The sequence below is a fragment of the Triplophysa dalaica genome, chromosome 1 (genome assembly GCF_015846415.1).
Source record: "Triplophysa dalaica isolate WHDGS20190420 chromosome 1, ASM1584641v1, whole genome shotgun sequence".
Classification (NCBI taxonomy): Eukaryota; Metazoa; Chordata; class Actinopteri; order Cypriniformes; family Nemacheilidae; genus Triplophysa; species Triplophysa dalaica.
In genome coordinates this window covers 19,481,848-19,499,878 of record NC_079542.1, presented here as the reverse complement: position 1 = coordinate 19,499,878, position 18,031 = coordinate 19,481,848, and the positions used below count along the sequence as shown (strand labels likewise).

Below are 18,031 nucleotides of genomic sequence, written 5' to 3'. Positions count from 1 at the left end.
AGGTACTTCTTTACATTTTATCAATCGATTATGCTAAAAGAAATATATATATATATATTGATAGTCAAGTTGTACACAATGTACAATCGCATCATAAAATCTTAAATACACAAATCAAAGAAACCGATATTTTCTTCTGAGTCTGACAACTAGATTGAATTTGGCATGATATGCTACTGAAAGAACATGCAATGCAAATCCTGAGCTTAAAATAGTAGTATGTATATTATTGAAGTATAAAGTGTAAGCAGATTATGTTTGTTTGCACACCAATTATGTCTGCAGACCTCTGAGCACAGGATGGTATTGCAGTTGTTTCATTCATAGTCCTAAAATACAGCTCATAATGTGATACAGGGCAACACCTAGAGGATGCCTGAAGAAATGTTTCAGGTTCCATTTAAGATAATACAGTAAATTCATTTAGATTATAAAAGTAAACTGTTCATTAACAGAGATCCTGCCCTTTATGATTTTAGAATTTCACATTATAAAAGTGGGGTGAACAAATTATAATTATCTGTAAGTAAAGGCAATATGTTAATATGATAACATATGTTAATTCTACCCTATATAAGAAAAATATACTGAATGTACAGTATCGTTCAACATTCTTTATTGTTCCCTTCTTAAACCGAAACCACAGGTCATTTACATATTTAAGCCACCTGGGCTGCTTTCCTCCCAGAAAAAAGCTTTTTCTCTTGAATTTATGTGATCACACCTGCTTAAATGTTTTTGAAGTGTTACTTCTTGAAGCGGGAGTGAGTACCTACGACCAGGTAACTGTCCCGGGACAGCTCTCTCTTGACTGGAGACTTGCTGGTTTTGATTCCGGGCCGGGCAATCGCAGTCATCCTGCACGGGTCATGCTTTAAAAGGTATGTACCAAATGTCTCCCATCCGCCACCGATACGCACCATGGCATGTTTATCATTCAACATCTGTCATTAAAGAGAGCAGGAGAGAATGGAGAAAGATTGAGTCTTATTACAATTAACAAGTGGTTCATAAAAAACTAAAAATATTTACAGAATAAACAGATGCTCATTGGCTAGGACATTCCTTGTGTTTCACTGTTGCTTTCATTAAAACAAACTGAACCACTGGGTCTGCATTCATGCGAAATATCTGTAAAATATCCAGCTTGGTGTTTTTTTTTTTAAATGATCTCCCCAAGACCCCTTCCTCTCTCATTAAATATTTAAAGCCCACATCTAATATGCAGCAGACCCAAAGAAAGGCAAATGCTATCAGTCAGTGAGTAAGGGAGAGAGTGTGACAAAGAGAGAGAGAGACTATGCTGCTAAAATCTCATTAAACCAAATGAAACACTACCTCATGGCACCAGCTGAGCCAAATTTGCAGGACAAATCCACACACACACACGGCTATTCAAAATGCACACCTATGGTGTTCCATAGCGTGTCTTAGATCTCTTTTGCTGCCAAGGCAACCGCTACCAAGCAAGAACAAGCTAAGAAACACAAAATGAGACAGAGAGCACAGGATGTGCCGTGTCTCCTGAGAAATCTCGCTCTCCCCTGAGGCATTGTTAGTCATCTATCCCCCCACACTTTATCAGCCCTGACCCTCTCATTACAAAGCTGTTAAGCTGCTGGTAATACAACCAGATTTATATGTTTTCCCCTCCCAGCCCTCCGAACCCCTTTAGCTTGATGCATCCTAATAGAGGGATCCATACACACGTTTTGCCGGGCTGGGTAATTCTAATTACCATGCAGTTTGATCAGTCTCAGCTGTTTCCAAGCAGATTAAAATGTCAAGGCTGACAGAGAGGGTGAGAGTGAGCCAGAATTAACAAATACACCAGAGAGCCGTGAGGGAGGGGCTAGCCTGTTTAAGGATACCCCATGTGTCAGTCAAGCTTCACAGCTTCTGACCCGTACACGAATAAAAACAGACAGAAGGAAGATACATGTTTACTTGGAGAAAGATAAAATGGTGTGCGATTTTGAGGGCTGTTTGGTTTTATTCAGACATGTTGCTCATGCATTCTAACCAGCAGGTTTACATTACACTTATCTTCCACAAAAATCATTTCTATTTAATAAGGGGACCAAATGTTCAGCAAATCAGCATTTCTATATGTATTGTGGCCATTCCAGTCCAGTGTCTGTTTTATTACACTGACAACATGAAAAGACATGAAAACTGCGATTATTATTACATAAAAAAATGTAGTTTGAACTTCTCTTAAATATTTGTACTAATATTACTGTTGTATAGCTTAAAAGTGAATATGAACATGTTTGAATTGACTTGTTCTCCCCCCGGTTAATTTTTCTGCAAATAGAAACAATATTTTTATTAGAAATTTGGCTTTAATGTTATTAGTAGTTCACAGATCGAAACAAAAATGATAATTTATATTTTTTCATAGTGAAAAATGTATGCCTTTGGGGGTGGCCCTGCGGTTGTTAACACATTAACCACTAGATGGCAGATTAGAGCTTTGATTTTGTTCAAAAAGGATAGTATGTGTTCTGCAACAAGCCAAGCTATTATATATTATTAAATAGTAGCGAAACTTGCCCGAAGAAATGGCTGATACAGCAAACATTGTGTATAATGTTCCACCTTATTCCAAATTATGTTCATTGGAAATTTAAAAGAGCACTATTTAAAGAGCACACCAAACAGCCGTAGAAACAAAAACAAAACCAACAGAGCCTTGTGTTTGTGTTATGCAGTCTGCTTCCTTCTCCGCAGCAGTTCTCGGATCACCTGTAAGATCTATATTTGACCATTAATCTGCCCCTATGTGTAGCAATACTGAATGTTGAATATATCCTTAATGACTGAACAGATTAAGAGACTATGTTAACCTCAACATAAATAGATCAATAGGGATGTGTATAAAAAAACTGGAAAAACGTACTAGAATTATGAGCCTGTATTCTTTTAAATGAGTTTTGTCATTTGCTAATATTATTAAAACAGCTTTCATGAATCTGTTAAAATAGCATTAACCTTTTATGATAAGATCTAAACAGAGAGGTCACACGTTTTCATGACCCCATTAACAAATGGCATGAATCACATTTCCTTTTAAATGACCCACAGACTCTTCAATTCTTTCGGCACACAGCTCAGCCATTGTGAAGATCTAATGGATCTTGCTTCTCTTTCATTTTTGCTTGATATGTCAAAACAGAAGTAAAATAACTTGGACTCCCTCAGACTGAAAGGAAGGCTGGGAAATGATATTAAAAGCTTCTCTTTGCTTTGCTGTAGTAAGCCATTCTCTCTCATTTTCTTGCTTCCTCTGCTTCTATGCTAATTGGATTCAGGACAAAAAGCGGCAGTTTTTCTTCTTTTTCTTCCTCAGTCACACATGCTAGATACCTTGATGGATTTGCCTGATTAAAAGGAAAAAAAGGGAGAGGCCGAGCCAACACGAGTAAATGTAGCCACACGGATCTATGACATGATCAGTGATCAATGAATTCAGATGTTCTCTTCAATTCCTTCGTTAGTTTGGTATTTGGAAAGAGGTTTAAATATTTTTACAATATTGCAATGTTGGTCAGTAAAAAAACAGACATTTAAATCATATGGAAATATGATCTGAGAATAGGTAAATTAATACTCTTTTACTTCTACAAACAAAAAGCTTTAGCTATAACAATGAAATTATGTTTATGTTTGGTTTCTGTTTGTTTTGCTATAACTCAATATGAATAAAGTGTTCACAAAATTTTCTGGGTCAAGGTTGTGTAACTCCAGTAGTAGACACGGGGTCAATTATAGATTATAGAAAACCGTTATCTATAGGACATACTGGACTCTTTAAATCAAGAATAACAAATACTGTTCAGACAAGACTGTATTTGTGTGACAGTGGGAGACAGACATTTGTGATATAAAAAACACAAATAACCAAACTTTTTAAATAATCACAGGTTATATTAATGAGAGAAATATTCCTACTCAATGCCAATTACAACAAAAAAAGTACTGATTTTTTTATATAAAAAGTGAAATCAGTCCAGGAATATACTGTAGTCACTAAACCAGACATCTTTATTTATTGATGGCTATGAATGTGGCAGTAAAAACCGATTGTGGATGTTACATAAGTGAATTCCGATATGTTTAATTATGCGTGTAATGAGTTTGTGCAGGTCACAACAGAGACAAAGTGACAATTTTGTGAAGAATTCAGCTATTGCCTGTAGAGTTTAAAGGCCTTCTGTATTGTAAACACTGTGAGTAAAGACAATAGCCTGCAATCTTTTAGTTTCCCAGAAATTTGTTTTATGTGTATTTTCAACATTCCTGCTTTGTTTGTTATCATCTTTGACAAAGAATGATTCACTTAGCCTTTATTTTTGTTCCGTTAGAGTACTGCTGAAAAGATTTGTCTGATCCGAGACATTTGCGAGTCTGAACCTCCAGTTTCCCTATTCAAAGGTGTGACCTTTTCTTCATGTTGCCAGGCAACACTAGCTCCCATGAGGCTTTGCCTTGAATCAGTGCTGTGCTCTCTCTCAGCTTCAAAACTAATATTTGTGCCTCCAAAGAAATTGTAAAAGCGCAGCAGAGCTTGCAGGCACATCAATGCTTTGAACAAACAATGAAACATGATTTTACATATCGCTTCATATCCTTCCATAAACGTCAATGGAACCACGACAGAGTGCAGGTGGGCAATAATAAATACAACTTTCATTCACCTTTGTGCCATAAAGAAAGCAGTCTGCGAAAACAGTACATACCCTGACATAAAGAACTTTGTCACCAACACGATAATGGCCTTTGGGCTGCTTCTCAATGCAGAATTTGACTAGACATTTGCATGGTGGGTCCTCTGATATCTGTCTTACCTGAAACAAAATAGAGCATAAAACCTGGCTAAGATTAAAGAGGTCAAAGTTACAAAATTTAGGAGTGAAATATAGCGGTTTGTGATAGAAAACACTCACAATATCGTCCAGCAGGTTGCCAGTGCTCTTTTTTCTGTTGAACTTTGCATGGCATTTTGTGGGTGTGGCTGATGAAGATTTGATGGATGTGGTAACAGGTGATGGTGTAGAGGGGGAATCAGGGTGAGGTTTTGACTGGGTGGAAATTGAGTCAGGGGGAGGGGTGGGGAGCAAAGGAGGAGAGGGATGGGGGTCCAGGGGAGGGGATGGAGTTTGTGAGGCAGGTGGTGTAGACGTGGGGACAGGAGATGATTGAATGATGGGAGGGGGGTTTGGATCAGGTTGAAAAAACAGAGGTGGAGTGGGTGGAAAGGGCAGAGGTGAGGCAAAGAACATGGATGGAGACGAACACCCATCTTCCTCTTTTTCGATCTCTTTCTCCAGCTTTACAAGTGCAGGAGGCTCAACTCCATACCTAAGAACGATATTCAGTCAGCTGTCAATAATAGATTATATGATAATGACTACGAATGGTTAACAATGGATTGAGAGAACTAACTTTGAAGCAATTCTTCCGAGCTGCATGAGACACAAGCAAACTTCCCTGGGATGCTTATGAAGAACTGGTGAAACACAATACATTTGTTTTCAGACAACACAAATTTAAAGGAACAGTGTTGTTTTTGCAAAATATGATATTTTGCAAACAGTTTAAGCTATTTTTAATTATTTTCCTTTTTGACAATATAATAGTATCTGTATAGAATTAAATATTTTTTAGGCTTGAAAACTGTCATCTCCATAGAATTCTATTGCTTAAAAAACAGCTTAGACATCTTGAAAATATCCCCATACATATTTCCCATACAAGGTTCTGGCATGAAACAATCTTTGTTGAATTCCCTTAAATGTATTTTTATAAACTGTATCTATGATATCGGTAACTTTAAAACACTATGGATAACAATGGGTCAGACTAAGCTTTGATAGTCAAAATAAAAATACATGAGATATCTCGGTTCATCAAAGAGAACTGTACTGCAGAGAAAATGACCAAAGTTTCAAATCAAAACTTAAAGACCTGACCCGACTTCCTTTAGACATTGAAATATGTCATAATTTACTCACCTTTAAGTTATTCCAAATCTTTATAAATGTCTTTGTTCTGATGAAGACAGAGAAATATATTTGGGAAAATGATTTGTCCCCGTTGACTACCATAGTAGGAAAATACTTTTTTGTTCTGTTGAACACAAGAGAAGATATTTTGAAGGAGGTAGACAGCAAACAGTTCTCAGCACTTTTGACTACCATTGTAATTTTTCCTTTGGTAGTCAATAGAATCCAAGAACTGATTATCTTTCCGTGTTCAACCAAACAAAGAAATTTCTACATGTTTGGAACAACTTGAGTATGACTTATTCATGACAGTATTAAAATTATGTGGTGAACTATCCCTTTAAAGACTGCCAAGCATTCTGAGCCGCATCAGTCGACCAGACAGCATCAAGTTATGATATTTGACTGAGATTTACAATGCAGAAAGAATTAAAACAGTGTTGTGTTTTTAAGGACTTGGTGTGCAGATGGAACAAAGACATTCTTTTCTGATAAATGAATGTTGAAACTTGTCCTAACACCTTGTTAAGACTTGAATAGAAATCTGTCTCTCTTCATTGTCTGACAAGTGTTGGAGGTGTGAACCCATACAGCAACAAAGAAACAAAACTAATGAAAGCTGAACTAGATTACCAGTCCTAATGAGTGGCATTCATGAAAACCATTACAGAGATCAGGCATGTGCATGGGCATGTGTATGCAATTTAGTGAGCAGCTCTATGACTCTTTTAATGACACACAAACACATAGTGAGATCAGCACTACATTAAACATCCCTCAGGTTCTAATCCAGGTGACATATCAGCACCATCTTCATGAAACATAACCCACAAATCTACCAGAGGCTGTGAGAGAAGTATTTTGATTGATGTTATCAACAACGGACTGGATACTCTTTATCTATATCCTCTCAAATTCTTACCAATCTTTCTTTAGAAACCACTAGTGCTGATAGCTCAGAGGCACATGCATCCTTTCACTATTTTTCTATTCTCCTCTCTATCTTTGACCCTGTTTTTATTCCCTATTTTCTTCTCTTTGGCATCTCTTTTCATCTCGCAATGCTGGGCAGCAAAGGCCAGTAGACAGATATTGATACTGCTTGTCTATCCAAAAGATCTCAGACCACATCCCACAATACAACATCCTCCATAGAACACACAAAGTGAGAGATTATTTCATACGATGATAAAGTGTGAAAACTGAGCATGGCCAGCAGGGATTTTTGTGTAGTGAATATCACTCCGCAATCATTATACAGATTCATTGTTCAGTGGTTTATGAGTCTCAGAATTGAAGTTCACAGGTTTACTTGTAGCCAGTCTGCACTGAAACTGAGGGATCATGTTAATGTCTTAAAACAGACATTGTCTCTCTTAAAAAACCCTTTAAACATATCTTGATGAGACGGGCAAAAGTGGTGACACATTAAATACTCACCAAGATCTTCAGATTCAAAAAGATGTGACTGCGCCACCCCAATTTTACAGCACCAGTACAGGAAGTTAGCTGCATTGTCCCGAGCAAAGAACGATCCTGGCGTTGCATCAGCACGCCAGCGAATCACACGCCGAATGAAGGGCTAGGGAACAAACCCAAATGTATTTTAGCTTAACTTATAGTGGGTTTATTTCAATATTATATTATTATTTCTTATTTTTAGGTGTTGTTTTATATATGTTGTCCAATAATAATGCCTGTTGTCCAGACATTTTCCAAAACAAATGCTACTGCTAATCCACTGCTACAAAATTCCCCACTAGCTCTCAGCTGAGAAGGAAATTCCCACGTGACCATCCTCCAGACACACCGGCGAAGGTCAGTGTCAGAAGACAGTGTCATTCATGGCTTAACCAAAAAAATCACTAAATAAACTATAGTCTATATATCATATGCATTATATATGTTCTGTCTTTCAGATGTGCACATCCAACTATTCATCTTCACTTATTAATTCCCATGAAATGTACTACTACTAAATGTACTGTCTACCAAAAGTAAATGTTGTTGTTTCACAGTTTTAATTAGGTTTATGTACCCGTGAAGTGAAGTTATTGTCATCAATTTATGAGATAATTAATTATGTTTGTAAACTGTACGAACCGAGCATGATTTATGTGACTGAACTTATTCCTGTCCATACAATTTTCTATCAAGTTTAATCTGTCTAGCTGTTTTTCAGCTCATTAGCAGGACAGTACTTAAAGTTCTCTTGTCTATTCAGAATATTTATTCAGCTCATTAGAGTCTGTCAAATTACACTCTTAAAGACACAGATACAAAGGAAATGGGAAGTTACAAGAGCAACATGTAGCAACTTGCAGCAAATAAATAAAAACAACCAACCACATGTTTACAAGAGTAAAACTAGGACAAAAGTCTCACTATGATATGATTCAATCTTAAACATTTCAGAGTCTATAGCCTACAGCTTCTGAGTACCTTTCCACTGCTGGCTAGAATCATCCTCTCTTGTATCTCTTCTGCAAGCTGACATAAGACCACGCCAGTGTCCAGTCTGTCCATGAAACTCTCAGCTGTTATATCCAGACCTGAACAACAAAAAAGAGAGACAGAGGGCATCAACAGTGATATGATATACTGTACTGGCACTAGATGCTATATACGTAGAACTATTCTACTAATAAGTAAAAATTAAGTAAAAAAAGCTTTCAGAGAAGTGTAAACTAATGCAACAGGGTTTTAATGGTTGCTGGTTTACCTTCATAAATCCTCTCCTCCTCTTTTATTCATAATTCTTTCTGTACCGTAGGCAACCTAAAGATGCCCCAAAAATCCTCTGAGTAAACTTACTCTGAGATTCTCACGGCCGTGCAGATGCATTCCTGAGGCCTGGGTATTAAGTACATACAGATTCAGATACAGCGGTACTGAAGGAGGAGTGAGGGCCCTGGGGAGGAGAAATTCTGGAGGTGGTGGAAGAGGGAAACCACAACAAAAACAGAAATCCTGAGGTGCAGAACGGCAGCGGATAGTCATTAGTTCAGAGAGTAAGAGAAGTTTGTAATGAAACAAAAGAGATCCCCCGTTGTCTGCTAACCACACAGCCATAACACTGCTGGGAGATCAACAGGAAGAGAGGTGTTTGGGGACGGGTTACACAGAGAAAACCAACATCAGCTTCTAGAGACTAAACACTGAAACATTTTGAGGTACTTCAATGGGTTAAAGATTTATATTGTTTTGACCCCATTACATGATGTTGTTTTCACTAAGCCTCTTAAGAAATATTGTCAGAGCTTCCGACAACCAGCTGAAAGGTCAGGACACGTCAAAACAGGTTTCAGACTGGTTTATTTGAGAAAGGCGATTCCTCTTTCAGGATCTCATCTAGGCACAATTCATTGATCCAGAAGGCAGAGGATTTTACTTCATGGTTTCTGTTTAACATGCTGGTCTGTAAACGGCAAAGTATTCCAGATCATCTGCAGATAGATGTATCGCAGGTATAATATTGTGTAATAAGAATGACTTAAACCCTTTATGCTTACACCAAACAATGGGAAATAGCTCAAAAGATTACCTTGAGATATTTATAGACACACTGAACGAGGTGAATTTGCTGACATTGCAGTAAAGCAGAGTTGCAAACACGCATATAAAAACTGCATGTGGAAAGAAAAAGACGTTTGCTGCGAACAGTCTTCCCCTAAAGCTGTGATTGATAATATAGCAAGTGTGTCTGGTGCACAAGTGTGATAAATGTCACCAGAGATGACTATAATTTAAAATTCATAACTTTGTTTGACACACTCGAGCTCCAGTTAGAAGTTTCCATTCATTAACATGCCAAAGGCAATTTATGGATGCTGTAAAAGAGCTGAAAATCACACCCTAAAGATTAACCCCACCACTACAATCTGCTCTTTTTGGGTCACTAGCCTCCCAAATAATACCGTCCTGCCTGTGCTTGTCTTGAAACTTCTCCATATTTTTACTACAGTGAGTAGTTGGATCATCTTCAGAGAGTAGACTCTCTAGTTCTTACTGATCTCAAATTAGTTCAAATGTAAAGGTAAAATAATGTTAATCTGTGTTTATTGTATTGTAAGGGACTCAAGAAGCACTACAGTAGCATCATGAACAATATTCTAGGAGAACATGAACGTACAGTACACACAGGCTTTTCACACATTAAACCCCGGGTTATCTGTTACTCTAAACCCTGCTTTTAACCCCGGGTTATCTTCACTCTAAACCCCGCTTTTAACCCCGGGTTATCTTCACTCTAAACCCCGCTTTTAACCCCGGGTTATCTTCACTCTAAACCCTGCTTTTAAGCCCGGGTAAACAAACGTTTCACACTTGTAATTTTGAAGCGGGGTTATCCCCGCATTTTACATGGGGGTTATGAAACCCAGCTCTGAAGCAGGGTAAGCTCTGCTTTTGCAGGGCTAACCCTGAATTGCGGTGCCAATGTGTGCAGTTTGAAACGCAGCGGTGGTAGAATGATAAGACCGGACGCTTAGCAACGGACACCTAATCAAAAACTGAACAGCGCTTACCCCATTTCACAATCTGTGCACAGTCATAGAAACTCTGTGCACTGTGTAAACAATCCTTTTAGTTTTTCATATACTTTAGTAAGTAACGTCTTTGGAGGCTTAAAACAGCCAAAAAGAATTTGCGAGACGTCATTTTCCCCCGGATGTGGAAAAACGAACGTATGTGGTTATTTTAAGGGACCACGCACTATTTTTATGTGGTTGACACCACAAATATGCAAATAAGAATGTTAACCAGGGTATAGTGATGTACAGTGTGAAACATCAGGTTATGAATACCCAGCCAGGGATATTTTGTAAACCATGGTAAATTATAAGCAGTGTGAAACCTGAAACAGATAACCCAGGATTTACCTGGGGTTAAGATCAGTAGTGTAGTTTACGTGATATGTGATACGTATTCCCACTAGAAAAGATCAAGGATTTCCATATATCCACTTAAAAATCACAAGGATACGTTATAACATCCGTTTGTGTCAGAAAAGTGCGATGCACTGACTTTTGGACCATTTGTGCAACCAGGAGATATGAAACAAAAGATCATAAAAGGCAAGCATTCAAACTACACTATTTAGTTGTTTTCCCTGCCCCTGAGGGCTGAGACAACTGCCGCTTCGGGTGAATCAGCAGCAGGTGTTACAGAAACTGAGCCCGACGAGGCTCATACGCTGCATGCAGAGTCCCCCTCCGTCGCGATAGCGCCCGGGGATGAATCGCGTTCTCTGTTTGCCAGTATATTATGCTTTTTGCTGATAACTCACCCTCACTTTTAAAACCACAGCGTATTCTTTAATACAATTAGCATATTTGTTATTATTTACATAACTGTAAGGGGATTGTTGGCATAATAAATTGTTAACTTCACAACTAGCCAACTTCACAAACTTTAGTGTGCTGAAAACAATGTTCATAATTGTTTTAGATGATAAGAGACGAGAACTCCTGGCCAGCCTTGTGAAAGTCAGGCTAGAGACACTGCCAGCAATCGATAAGTGCAACAGGTGCTTGATAAAACAGCACAATGTTCTTTGTTCATTTTTGTAGTTACCTATCAATGTCTATAATAGGCGCAACATGCAGTCATAAGTGTGACCCAGTGTGTGAAAACTAGGCATCTAGTTATTGTTGAAGAGCTTTGATTTTAACCCTTTATCTCAATATGATTTACTGCAAGTCTTTGACATAGCCTACAGACTGCACATTTGATCAGTTAGTGTGTATCTATCTGAAACTTTTTTAAAGTCTTATGGCTGGAATACACCACTAGTCAGTCAAAATCAAACGAAATTAAAATTTAAAGATTATACTTTGACAGGATATTCTTTTCATTATTTTGGCTGCCCTGCTGAAAAAATAATAGAACCCTGCCCAAAACACAACATGCAGATGCAGATAGGAATCAGTAGAACAGCCACTACATTTGTATAAGACATTTTTGTAATTTGGTATTTTGTAATGGGTTTATGAAGAAATATTATATCACAAATAGATGTCTTTAAACCAGGGTTTTCACATAGATCACATATGTGCAAAAACGGCCAGCTAGGGATTGTATACTATCTTCGGCTAAATGTAACTCTTAACTGTGAAGTTGAAGTCTTGCTTGCAATAAATCTTGATTACATACAGAGACATACTCTATTCATTCCAATCGTGAGTGTGCTGGTGCTCATGGGCTGTCAATCTGGGACGGGTGAGTAGGCTCCACACACAAAAAAAAATTCTGCCATCATTAACTCACCCTCAAGTGTACATTTCTTTGTTCTGATTAAAAGATATTTGGATTTTTTTAATCAACTAACATTTCTGGGACATCATTGACTACCATAGTAGAAAAAATATTGGTTTAGTTTGTCTTTTGTTCTGTTGAACACAAAATGAGATATTTGGGGGAGTTTAGGAAAGCAAACAGTTCTAGTGTCAGTAGCTAACATAATTTTTTCCAAACATCTTTCAACAGAACAAAGAAATGTATACAGGTTTGAAACAACTCATGGGGGGTTATTGATGATATTATAAAAAATTTTGGGCTGAGTATATTTATATTTCCCTTCAAGATGTATAGCAGTAAAGGAAACTGCATTGCTATTTGCTTAAACTTGTAAATTTTATAAATGTAATGTTCCGTACATCTCTGTATGGTTCAAGGACAATCAGTTCTCTTAGCTTTCCCCAAACCTGCATTCTAAAACCCACGAGCTGACAGTTAAGTTTATGTACTTATGAAAAAACTGTATTTTCTTACCAAGGATTCCGTTTAGCCAGATGGCCAGATCTTCTTTCATAGGCAGCAAACTGGCTTCATGCCTAAATGCCAGCCACTCGCTGTACTGGAGCAAACAGGAGAGGTCAGGTGCTGGTTCTCGCCGGGGACTGAAGGGTCCATTCATACTGACTCAAACGTTGACCTACTGGATGAAGAAAGAAAAGGTCTTTAATGTAAATGTAAAATATGTATTGCTTCTAAAATTGTATATATTAACTTCAACAACAGCTGTTTCGTTTTCATTATGTTTTATTTTTTTATCTTTGATTTGATGAGATCCAACATGTCTTTTAAAAATCGCTCCTACACATTACAGCAATGCTTGGGCAGAATGGTCCTAAATGGATGATATAAATGTGCTACACGAATGAATTATATTAGCACATCTGTTCCCTCAATGCTTCTGTTATGGGCCACTGTCTGATCTGAGCCCAACCACTACTGGATTTACACTGTAGCCAATGATCCAGATCTACCCAATACCACATTCAGCTCTTTAAAGCTGACCAGGGTTGTAACTAAAGGCGTTATATTAAAATAATATTAGCCTACATTATCATACAATGCAACTCAATAGGCAGAAGCATGGAAATTATGTAAAGTGCAAACTGTAAATGTGAGTTGTCCTTGAGGGGATCTGAATTGGATCAATGTCTTAGCTGCTTCTGACAAAAATCCTTAGGGCTAATAAAAATATAAACTGCGAGTACACTCCACAGAAATAATTTTGGCGAAACAAAATCTTCCATTTGCTGTTTCTTTAAGCTCAGTGCTGTCAAGGAGAAAATAAAGAAAGCTCACTTTTCCAACACATAGACGAAACAGTCAATGACTTTGCAGTAAAACCATTAAGATGTCTCATCCCAGAATGCATGTAACCCTGCAGCAAAACACAAAAAAACGCTCATTCAGGATAGAATTTAGTCCCTATAGCTGAAGAATGCTCTCTCGTGTAATTTCCCCAAGCAACCATTCATCAAAGGGGCCTTTCACATGTAGAAACATGCTCCTGCTTCCCATAACTGTTGCGGTCTTGTAAGTCAGAGGAAGGAAGGCATGACACCTGTGGGGCAGATGTATGCAATTCAACCACGCACAGAGAGAAACATTTATTTTCTTAAAGTGATTGCCCTGAAGTTCTTGGTCCTTTGAGGGACCAGTGAGTCTGACAGGAGAAGGTTGTGTTGAGAGGAATAATAGGACGCATTTAGGTTTTGTTCTTCACAATTTTGAGAAAAAAGCTTTTATAAAGTCTCAAAAGGCACAAAATAACAGTTGAAATAATATAAAGAATTTAAAAAATAGGCTCCGATGGAGCATGGGAAGCCCACACAACAGGATTGCAGCACACAGGTGCTACATTCACACCTTCACTGCAACCTGACCATAGTCAGACAAGAGGGGAGGAAGAGGTCTTCGACCAAACCCACAGAGAGAAAGAGGCTTTATGTTCACAACATACACACACACAAAGATTCAGGCAACACTAAAGACGCACACAGACCTGCGCTCAAGTTCACAGTTCACACACACGTGTGAACATTCATTGGTACACACTGACACAAGAGATATAGATCAACTGCATTCATCACAAGACTGTCAATTCATCATCATCAAACATAAAAAAGCCTGATTTTAACTTGTGTTGTGTTGTGTGGTTGATAATAAATGCTGAAATGTCTTCTCATGGTTAACAAGCTAAAACAGATGCAAACCACAAATGTATTGAACTGGATTACTGACAAGTGTCGAGATGTACATCCAGCACAGTAAATCACATTTCTTTTGGCTGGCTAGGCCTGGCTTCTCCTACATCGCTAAATTAATGCTATGAGCTACTGTAGACAAGGGCTTGACATTTATCATACCTAATATTAGGCTGACATGCATGTAGACTACTTGTTCTCTCGCAGAATTTCACTGTTAAAAATCTCTGCACTGTGTGATGTATGAAACACTTAAGGCAACTATAATTTACTGCTGCGGTAATCCAGCATATACAGAGCAATTTACAGTAGTGTTCGCAATACATGTTTATTTTAATAGCACATTTTACAATATCTATGAGAAATGTAGCACAATGAAAAATATTTTAGTAACACAAATGTATATTTCAGTGAAACCACTATTAACAAAAGTGGGATATTGTTTATTGTGAGTAGCTGACAAACCAATAAAGATTTTAAACATAGAACAAAATAGTGTGCCAGTTAGTAACATCAATAGAGATTTCCAAAACATTGCCATTAATTGTCATCAAACTGACATAGATATGACTTCACTATCATCAAGTCATTTTGAAATGACATAAAGTGACAGAAAAGAAAACTAAGACAGCATTCCTAAGAACTGTGGACAACATCTGCAAGATGCTTGGAACAAACCCATCTATAAATCTAACTTCAGAACTGAGCCAAAAAGAAAAAGGTCAGGTCAAATATAGGCTGAATTTGAATTAGTCAAAATATGTTTATTGATCAACTATATGCAATCTATTATATGACATTTTTTTCTTCAAAGCAAACACTTAAAACTTTTCACAGTTTCAGGAAGTTTATAAGAGGCTATTGAAGAGTTCCTGGATATAACTTTCATTTGTAAAATATCTCAATAATTATATTTTTAGTCGTAACTTTCAAATAAATTTGGTCAGGTGGAGTGAAATGTTTTATCACTATAGCCTCTTATGTATTACACTAAAAGTTGAAGACAACTCTGCACCAATGATGCCAAAAACAACTCTTAAAGTAGAGGTCATAACATCTCGTTTCAAACTAACGAACAATGATGAATTCATTTACCTTTCAAATGAGTTACAAATCACAGGCTACCACGTTAAACTCGGTTTTGTTTCGTTCGTTTCTTGTATTTTAAGAGATAAACAGAAAGATAAAATGCACAGGGGCATATGGTCTTACCTCCTCAGCTATGCAGATCAGACAGCAATGTCAGTGTCAAACTTTCACGCTCTCCTCCAAACACACTATCGGTGTCAAGTTACATTTACACACTGGCGTGTTCATTCACTGTATGTCTGGGACGTGTTTGACAACAAGCCATGTGATCATTCATTATCATTGAGCTGACTCAGACACCATAGCCTTGTTTTAATTGGGCAGAACGACCCACGAATATCCGTTTGATGCTATAAAGACGCACATGTTACACCAACAGTAGCAACAAACACACAGCTTTATTTACAAAGTCTCAGACAGAAATATAGTAGTGTACACATGTTCAGTGAATATCTTATCTGGGACGAATCTTATGTTTTGCTTACAAATGTACATGTGGGTGCGGTTTCTGTCCGATAAGATCATTGTACTCAATTTGCATAGGCTGCGCTATACACAGACAAGTTTACGAAACGTGCAAACTATTTTAACCACATGTAGATCTGTAATCTTGTGTTGTTCATATAAAGTCTCGATTTGTTTCCAAACTACCTCTTGTTGCAGCAGACCATTAGATGTACAGGAACATTTGATCACCTGCTCCAGCAGATGGCGCTGGTGTCACTTATTCGTTAGCCTATGTTCATTCACAGAATGCATCAAAGTTGCATTCAGTTTCTTTATTAAATAAATCCTGCAGGTTGAAGCATATTGTTATTCATTTTATTACTCTTTTTTTTGTCTTGCGAAATTAATTGCGAACGTGGAAACACAGCATGTTTTTGTTTTATAACATTTAGTATGCTATATTATTTATTAGGGTAAAAAACGACTTTATCTGGGGGTGTCCATGTTTGGTTGTAAAAGCGGTGTCAAAACGTCTGAGTTTAGTGCTTCCTCCACCGACTCGGTTGTTTACGACGGAAATAATAGATGTGTATTCGTTCTCCTTCGTTAGAGAGTGGTAAATATTAGGCTGTGTGACGGCTACACGTCAGGGATCACTACGCAGGACCGTAACAGATGGCGAATGTATGCGTTTCCTGGGCAACCAAGGAGCGCGTCTGGTGTTTAGATAGACACGCGCGATGCCAGCGCACACCAGGCACGTGCCTGACCAAATTGGTCCCAGGGGTCTGTGGGACCAGTTCAGAATCAGATGGGCCCATCACTAATTGGAGTTCTTTGTCCCACAGCAATACCTTTCTTCTGCTCGATATAGGACGTGTAAATTCAATAACGCTGCTGATTTAGGTGCTGGGTCCAGCAACTTTTAAACTTATTAGATATAAAAAATAATGCAAGAGCATTGTAAACACTTACCGACTCGATGCATGTCAGCTGTCTAAGTTGATTAACAGGTCATGTGCTCTGTGTCTTAATTTACTCGCAGATTTAATTATAGCATTGCTTAGTTGCAGACAGAGTGAGTGATGCGGTCACTGTTCATAAAGTGTCAATCCAACATCCGGGTCACTCGCCTGAGGGTGCGACTGTAGAGTAATTACCGCAGCTGTCAGATTGAACTGCTGCCTGTGCACTGCTGCTGACGTGTAGAGCTGTGTTGAAAATACGAGGTGCACATTTGGAAATTGTTTCAGTTATTTGAGTTTAGGCTAAGTATTTGTCCCTCATGCTTTCGTTTAATTTTGAAGACAGACAGAGTGAAAACTAAACCTTCATATATAGTACACAGAGTAGTACAAGTAATAGTATAGTAAACAGGAAAATATTTGTGTGATATCATGTGGTCCTGATGCAATATCCTCGACTGCGCACACCGCTCTCTCTCTCTCTCTCTCTCTCTCTCTCTCTCTCTCTCTCTCGCTCGCTCGCTCGCTCGCTCGCTGTGTGTATTATAATAAGATTATGTGTTGAGCAGTGATGAGATCAAATAGCTGTAATATAATTATCAGATGATGGAGAATTCGCCATCAGTACATTATCAGTTTTCAGTCTGGCATCCACATCATCAGGTCTGTAACAATGCCCTAACACTCCTGCAGATTAGTCTTTACCACAACAAACATACAGGTTGAATTGAATACCCGTCATAGTGGTTTATTTCTTAATATGATTAGAATGCTCTCTCGTTCTGTCTTTCCCTCTCTCTCGTTCCTGTACGTAAAACACACATACACACACACACACACACACACACACACACACACGCACGCACGCACACACATACACACACACACGCACGCACGCACACACACACACACACACACTCATGCTGTTTTTAATAATGCCACAGTCTCAATAATCCATTGATTTTATTCTAGTTTGCAAAACACATTCCTTCTTTACTTGTATTAGCATCTCTGTCTCTATGGC

The 18,031-nt window shown here is 38.0% G+C and overlaps 1 protein-coding gene across 4 annotated transcripts; it reads right to left on the bottom strand.

Moving 5' to 3' along the window:
- Positions 1 to 126: 126 nt before the first annotated feature.
- Positions 127 to 17,177, bottom strand: gas2b (growth arrest-specific 2b). 4 transcript variants are annotated; one of them, XM_056745764.1, is made up of 8 exons: positions 17,018 to 17,177; positions 12,780 to 12,945; positions 8,451 to 8,560; positions 7,449 to 7,590; positions 5,449 to 5,512; positions 4,950 to 5,364; positions 4,743 to 4,850; positions 127 to 944 (listed from the first exon to the last, which is right to left on the bottom strand). In XM_056745764.1, the coding sequence occupies exons 2-8, from the start codon at positions 12,922 to 12,924 to the stop codon at positions 747 to 749; spliced, it is 1,182 nt and encodes a 393-aa protein (XP_056601742.1). In that variant the 5' UTR covers positions 12,925 to 12,945; positions 17,018 to 17,177; the 3' UTR covers positions 127 to 746. The 4 variants fall into 4 exon arrangements, with proteins under 4 accessions (XP_056601742.1, XP_056601733.1, XP_056601751.1 ...); XM_056745755.1 differs by lacking the exon at positions 17,018 to 17,177 and adding an exon at positions 15,719 to 16,021; XM_056745773.1 differs by lacking the exon at positions 17,018 to 17,177 and adding an exon at positions 13,602 to 15,043.
- Positions 17,178 to 18,031: the final 854 nt, after the last annotated feature.

Coding starts and splice junctions, on each gene's coding strand:
- gas2b (XM_056745764.1), bottom strand. CDS start 12,924: ATGAATGGACCCTTCAGTCCCCGGCGAGAACCAGCACCTGACCTCTCC. Junction 8,561..12,779: donor CTGGCTAAACGGAATCCTTG/GTAAGAAAATAC, acceptor TTTGTTGTTCAG/GTCTGGATATAACAGCTGAG. Junction 5,365..5,448: donor CTCGGAAGAATTGCTTCAAA/GTTAGTTCTCTC, acceptor TATCGTTCTTAG/GTATGGAGTTGAGCCTCCTG.